The sequence below is a fragment of the Podarcis erhardii genome (genome assembly GCF_964252035.2).
Source record: "Podarcis erhardii genome assembly, chromosome: 2".
In the NCBI taxonomy this organism is placed as follows: domain Eukaryota; kingdom Metazoa; phylum Chordata; class Lepidosauria; order Squamata; family Lacertidae; genus Podarcis; species Podarcis erhardii.
Genome location: NC_138498.1, coordinates 84,185,311 through 84,192,754, shown reverse-complemented (window position 1 = coordinate 84,192,754; position 7,444 = coordinate 84,185,311). Strand labels below are relative to the sequence as shown.

The 7,444-nt window shown below is 37.4% G+C and overlaps 1 protein-coding gene across 2 annotated transcripts; it reads left to right on the top strand.

The window, feature by feature from the left end:
• The first annotated feature begins 429 nt into the window (after positions 1 to 429).
• On the top strand, positions 430 to 6,918 carry HESX1 (HESX homeobox 1). Of its 2 annotated transcripts, XM_081848908.1 has the most exons (5): positions 430 to 1,545; positions 1,752 to 1,951; positions 2,275 to 2,376; positions 3,621 to 3,683; positions 5,423 to 6,918. In XM_081848908.1, the coding sequence occupies exons 1-5, from the start codon at positions 1,356 to 1,358 to the stop codon at positions 5,471 to 5,473; spliced, it is 606 nt and encodes a 201-aa protein (XP_081705034.1). In that variant the 5' UTR covers positions 430 to 1,355; the 3' UTR covers positions 5,474 to 6,918. The 2 variants fall into 2 exon arrangements, with proteins under 2 accessions (XP_081705034.1, XP_081705035.1); XM_081848909.1 differs by lacking the exon at positions 5,423 to 6,918 and having other exon boundaries at positions 3,621 to 5,161.
• The last annotated feature ends 526 nt before the right edge of the window (positions 6,919 to 7,444 follow it).

The following is a 7,444-nucleotide window of genomic DNA, read 5'->3' as shown; positions in this document are numbered from 1 at the left end:
GAGGTCCTGGGCTACCCAGATGACAACACCCCCACTCAGCCTAACTGATGTGGTCACTGGTGGAGGAAGAGGAGTGCGGGGGAGCACACCGCCCCCGGCAGTGCGATCCCGGTGGGGTGCCATCAGGGCTGCCCACGCTGGGCGCGACGCCCCTAGGATGCACATGAAGCTCCGGCACTGGATGTGGTCAGAAGGAAAGCAGAACAATATGTTTGGCACCAGCTTGACTGCAGGAGTTGCCGGAAGGAGTCATACAAGACACCATCCATAACAGATTCTGATATAAATAGCTGTACTTTGCAACTTGGAGTAGACCCACTGAAATTAATGGAAAACTACTTAACTGATTCCAGTGGCAGATAGGTAGCCGTGAACTGACTTAGTTGGTCTTTAAGGTGCTACTGGAAGGAATTTGTTTTGTTTTGATTCCAGTGGGTATACTATGAGACTGACTAATGTTAAATACCACCTCCCCTCTAAGCTACAGTAGCATACAGGGTACAATCCTGCTTTTTTAAAACAAAAGGTTCCTCTGCTATTGATTTCACTGGGATTGTTCTCCAAAGTTTTGTACAAGTATTTGTTGGGCTCCTCTTAGAATATCAGCATAAAATTACATCAGCATAATACAAGTGCTGGGGGCTGGGGAGAAGCAAACAAATTTCTACCTTTTCAAACTACTTAGTTCAACAATTCCTGTTAACTAATCCATGCTCTTGGAAGACAATTACACTGAGCTCTGACAACATTGCCAACCCATTGCAGTGTGCCTTATGCCGAACACCATTGTTATATTATTGACCATGTTCACTATTACATATGCATATGAAAAAACAGAAGCTTTTTCATCAGGATTACCCTAATAGCATTAAGAGATTATTTTTAAAATTTCATTGGAAGAAAATTCACTTAAATGAGATTACTTATTACTTGACTGGTTTCCTATCATGCTGTTATGTTTAGGTAAGTGGAGTCCATTAGAATGCTGTTTTTTTTAAGAAACCTGATTTTATACATTAATGACTTCAAATAAAAGAGAAGTGCTATATTTGTGCGCTGGTTCTTTTGAGAAAGTTAAGTCTGATGCTCTGGTTAGACGAGATAACACTTTTTGTCCCTCTTGGTGCCCCCCCTGGTGTCACCATTAGTTGCTAATTACTTGCAAACAAATAAACAATTAACTCCTCGTGCCTCTTGGTGGGAGAATCTTCATTGACATGCTAAAACTTTCTAATAAAAGATTTTAATTAATGACGTGGCGAATCCAACCCCCTTGTCAACAAAGCTATAAGGAGGAACTGGGAAAGAAAAACCTGAACTATGGTGCATTTGGTACCTAGGCTGACAGTACAAGAATGGCAAGCAGATCACTCTGTCCTCTTAATGAAACTTCTCACAACCATCAGGACAAATCCAATCTTGGGGAAAGCAAAAAAGCATCTTGTTCATTTTCCATTGAAAGCATTTTGGGGTTAGAGCGGAAAAAAGATGGCACAACTGCTGCAAAGCCACACAGGCCATGGATGGATAAATGCAGTGATTTAGGTAAGAGGGAAACCTTCATTTCTGTTTTCTTAACTTTTCAACCTGAGTTCAGGGCTTTAAAAAAGATAATTAACAAGCAGTGCGCATCCATTAAATAAGCTGTAAAGAAAAAAATCAGGTTATCTTTCAGTTTTGTCTTTCTTAGGTTTGAAACGTATAGCCCAACATTTCATGGTATTAAAACACTGCATTTGTGACTTTTTCAGGAGAGGATTGCAACCCTTGTCTACGGTTTCCTGCCATTTCCTATGCAATCCCATTGTTTAATGCGATCAGCTACCCAGAGGCAGAAGAAAGGGTTCAGAAATGCAAAAACTATTTTTCAGTCAATGAAAAGCTTTCTTACAAAAGGGAACTGAGTTGGTACAGAGGTAGGAGGCCAAGAACTGCATTCACTCGAAGCCAGGTAGGGATTGAGTACATTTAACCTATTCATAAATCTAAGAATGGATGTTTTGCTTGGGGCATTGTTTAGTAAGAGGGTATTTATTAGCAAGAATCCAGAAATGCCTGTTTCACAAAAGTCTGTACAATCATTCATTTACTGAATAAAAATACATATAGATGTTAACATGTAATCATCAATGTTGTTCAGAATAGCTTAGTTGATTACTGTTGATTTGTACTTAAGTTTAGAATCTGACCTTGGTTTTTATCAGGCAATTCAACTTTATTTTTTGCTGCAGTGAACAATAAATAAATAATAGTGTTCCTCTTTATTCTCGTTAGATTGAAGTACTGGAAAATGTTTTCAGAGTGAACTCTTATCCTGGGATTGATGTTAGAGAAGAACTAGCTCAAAAATTAGATTTAGATGAAGACAGAATCCAGGTAACTTTTGAATAGCATTATTTGTATCTTTCTGTGATCATGTCTGTATGTCTGCTTAACAGATCTCACAGTGGTTGGAAATAATAATTAACTGCAGAGATTCTGTCTCCTACTGATTTGGGATTGCCTTTAGAGCACTTTATGGGAGAAAACCGGACACTGCATATATTTGCACTTTCTAACTCCACATATATTTGCCTAAATATAAACTTACTATGAAAGAAATGAATTTTATTTAACCTGAAAGCATGTATGTTGCCAGGATTTAAGACTTGGAAGTGTGATGTCTTGATTGTATAGCGAGAGGTAACTCATACAGAATTCAATGATGTTTACTCCCAAGTAAGTGTGCTTAGGATTGCAAGAGAATGTAAAATTATGATTATATTAGGAATTTATATCAGCAAAAACTAAGGCTACAATTCTAAGCATGCTTGCCAGGGAGTAGGCTCCATTGAACACAGTGGGGCTTACTTCTGAGTAAACATGCATGGGATTGGGTGCTGTACATTTTTCAAACTTCTGTTTTAGTGGAATGAGATACTTAAAATAGGATTTGTTATAACTACAAAACGATTAAGGTGCATTTAGCAATCTTAGACTTATTATTAAACATTTGATTTAAAATTCCACATAATTTTAAACTTTGTTTTATCTGCCTTCAAACAGACTGAAGTTATGTCTTACTAAGTAGATATAATTTGTATTTTCTAACCTGGTTGCAACTTGTTTTGGATGCTGTTCAGAATACTTTCTGACTCTGCTTCAGGTGCTGATGATGGACTTTTATCTTTGTTTTAAATGCATCATTTAATGCTTTAAAAAGTCAGGTCTCTTTTGTGGGCTTCAGTGGATGACCAAGCATCCACGGCCAGCACTTTCTAGTAGCTTAGAAGTCTGGATAGATCCGCATCAGAGACTGTGACACTCTGATTTCCTAAAACCAATCACCAAATGCAGCCATTCCACAAGTTTTCTTCTCTCATTTATCTACAAAATGTTCATTTCAATCTAGCACCCAGATTGGGTATGTCATAGCTCAAAGAACATGAGGAGAGCCCTGCTGGATCAGGCCAAAGGCCCATCTGTTCCACCATCCTATTCTCACAGTGGCAATATTTTATGTTCGAATGTGGTTGTACACTGAGGCTTCATTTTCCAACATAGCACTTTCCTTTAAGGGGTGCTATAAAGATGGTTGATCTGTAACAAGTGTACCTTTTTCTTTTTTGGTACAATTTCAGATCTGGTTCCAGAATCGCCGGGCAAAGCTGAAGAGATCCCACAGAGAATCTCAGTTTCTAATGGTGAAAAACAATTTATCTCAAAACATGATAAAATAATAGAATCACCCACCCAACACACTAGTGTATTGCTGAAGCGTGATGTGAAGCGTTCATAAACCGCAAATTCTTATCGAGGAATTATAATGTTACAAATTTGCTTGGATGTTAGTCAACTAGTTCTGAAAGAGAAGAATGATTTTGCGAAGGAAAATAAATGGTGATCAAAGATGGGGAACTTGCGGCTCTCCAGATGTTATGGGACCCTAACTCCCATCAGCCTCAGCTAGCATGGCTAGTGATCAGGCATGATGGGACTTAGAGCCCAACAACATCTGGAGGGCCGCAGGTTCTCTATCCCTGCTGTAAATACTATTGTAGCATTATTCCTATTAATGGGGGGGGGACATTTTCTCTAATGGCTTAATAGCTTATTTTCAGGGGAAAGGTGGGGGAGGGAGCTATTTTTGCAGATAACTAACCAAAGGAGGTAGTGATGCATCATTGTAAATTGTGAGGACTAAACATACAACGGGGCGGAGAAGCTGTGACTTCCCAGATATTGTTGGACTCCAACTCCCATCATCCCCAGCCAGCATGACCGATGGTCAGACATAATGGGACATTGAGGCCAACATCTGGAGGGCTACATACATCAAGGAGGCTTTGCATAAAATTCTGTAGCTCAGTTTTCCCTGCAGCTGTGTCTCTGGCCCTCAGGAAGCTGTGTATGTATGGGGCCTGCACTATAAAATCCAAAGGATTCACATGAGAAGCTAATTACAGACAGCTGCAGGGAATCCTGTTCTGGCAGAAGCTTTTCTCTCTGTAAGATTTGAATCTTTTCTGCTATCTTTTGTACTGTGATCCAGAGATGTGCAAATGTTTATTGGGTGATGGTGGCTGTTGACTTAAAAAAAGCTTTTTGCCGGGATGTTATGCAGCAAAAGTATACGGGGCATCCTGTTTTGTGTGTATGTGTCTCTGCTCAGTGGGAACTTCATGAAAAGAAGAAAATGACATTCACATATGAAACCAACATATATCATATTAACGGAATCTTTGCAAGATCAATCCCTGGGGAAGGAGAGCAAGCATTTTGTACCTTCCCACTTTCCTCAGGAAACAGATTGCTCCTGTGATGATCCCTTTGTTGGTTTTTTGGAACTATTTCAGCTCAGTGTATATATACGCCAAGATTTGCCAGTCTGCAATAACTACAACCCAGCTGACCTTTCAGAGGGTGCAAAGGCAGTACACGTCCCGTCATTCTCAGAATGAACACAACTTTGGCTATATCATAAATACCTGCTTCCCTCCCCACATCTTTTAGAAACCATGTTGTTTGTATTTTATACTGTAGCAGATGCATTGCCTGTTAAGTTTCCAGGAGAGTTTAAAATACTGATATTGACCTTTAAACAGGACAAATTTATTTGAAGGACTCTGTCCCCCTGTACCCAAAATAAGTTTCATGGCCCTTAAGATTAGAATATAAGATTTTTTAAGATTTTAAAAAATCTTAAAGAACATGAAAAGAAAGAAATAACAGATAAGATAGGAATAGAAGCCCACAAAAAGTAAAGTATTTAGGTATATGGTTAACAGCAAAATATATTCACACATATAAGGATAATTATGTAAAAGTTTGGCTAGAAGTTAAAAGAAATCTTGAAATATGGAACAGGATGAATCTATCCCTTTTAGGAAGGATCGCAGCAATAAAAATGAATGTGCTTCCAAGAATGTTATTTCTTTTTCAGACAATACCAATAATAGCAGGGACTGCATGCTTCAAAGAATGGCAAAAATAAATTTCAAGATTTGTCTGGAATGGGAAAAAAATGAGGATAAAAAATAAGATACTTACAGATGTGAAAGAGAGAGGTGGTTTCTCACTTCCAGACTTAAAATTGTATTACGAAGCTGCAACCCTAATATGGATCCAAGATTGGATCAAACTTGACAGAGAAGAGATAACAGACTTGAAGGACATGACAATAGGTTTGGATGGCATGCCTATCTATGGTACGGAAAAACAAAAATCCATAAAGGATTCCACAATCATATAATAAGAAGAGCATTGTTTAAAGTATGGGACAAATATAAAGAACTATTAGAACCCAAAACACCTTGATGGTTATCACCTATTAGGCATTATCACTAAAAACATTGGAGGGAAAGGGAGACTGGCCGACAGATAGAGAATTGTTAGTAGAATAGGAAGGGAAATTAGAATTGAAAGAATATGAGGAAATAAAGGAACATCTTCAAAGTTGGTTGCATCATAGGCAGCGAAAAAATATTTTTTAAGAGAACAATAAGAAAGTCTTTTTATGCACGGTTTCTAAATTCCAAAAGGAAGTAATAGAACTCAAAAATATTAAAGAAAATCTATAACATCCTTTTGGAATGGGAAACAAAAGATGAGGAAGTGAAATCAGTAATGATCAAATGGGCACAAGACATAGGCCACAATATACAATTTGAAGATTGGATAAAACTTTGGAAAGTAAATCTGAAATTTACAGACTGTATATTGTTAAAGGAAAATTGCATGAAGATGATGTATAGATGGTACATCTCACCGGAGAAATTGGGCAAAATATATAAAAATAAACAGAGGGAATGTTGGAGGCGCAAAGAGGTTGAAGGGACTTTTAATCATATGTGGTGGGATTGTAAAAGTGTTAAGGTATATTGGGAAATGATCTACAATGAATTAAAAAAATGTTTAAAGTAACATTTGTTGAACAACTAGAAGCCTTCCTCTTGGGTATATTAGGACAAGACCTGTCAAAAAAGAAAAGGACATTATTTGTGTATGCAGTGGCAGTGAGAATACTACTAGCACAGAATTGGAAGACTGGAGAAATTCCAACAAAAGAACAATGGCAAGAAAAACTGATGAACTATGCGGAATTGGCAAAGCTGAAACACAGACTTTGGGAAAAGGACAATAGGGATTTTGAAAAAGTGGGAACCTTTTATATTATATTTGCAGATACAAAGAAAGAATATTGATCTGATGGTAGGATTTAAATAAACATTCACAACTTTATGGATAGAGAATAGATAATGTAATAAAAGGGAAAATATGATATTTCTGGAAAATAGCAGAATATACTAATGAGGTTAATAAATCAGAAATGGAAGTTGAGGGAAGTCCAAAAGGGGGGAAGGAGAGATGTTTATGTAAGCTGTATGTTATAAGTATATTTGTAACTAAAGAAAAGGAAATAAATAAATAAGTAAATAAATGATTGATTGATTGATTGATTAATTAGAAAGGCTTTGTTCACATGGCCACTGTCAATAAGATCTCTTAGACTGGCAAACACTAGAGGCATGGGCTTTTCAGTGGTAGCGCCATATTTGTGGAATTCACTCCTGAGGGAACTGATGTCTGGCCCTGTTTGTGTTAGCTTTAAAACCTTCTTTATTTCAATTTGCTTTTAATAAGGTGAGGGCCTGAGTACCTAACTGTTAAATTGTTGTGTTGTTGTTGTTTAAAAATCTGTTTTTTCTGGATTGCTGTACTGGGTTATATTGTATTCTAGAACTGCTGTTTTTAGTTTTTGAAATTGTAACGAGACGTTTTAGTTGTATTTTATGGTTTAAAATGTTTAAGTGGACCACCTTGGGAGGCCTTTACCCTGAAGGTGACGTATAACTTTGGAAAATAAATAAATAATGCCCAACATGTTGAGTGTGTTATTTTGCTAGGGGGCATCTAAAGAAATCTGCCAGAAAACAACTTGGAAACTTCAACTGGTTCAAAATGT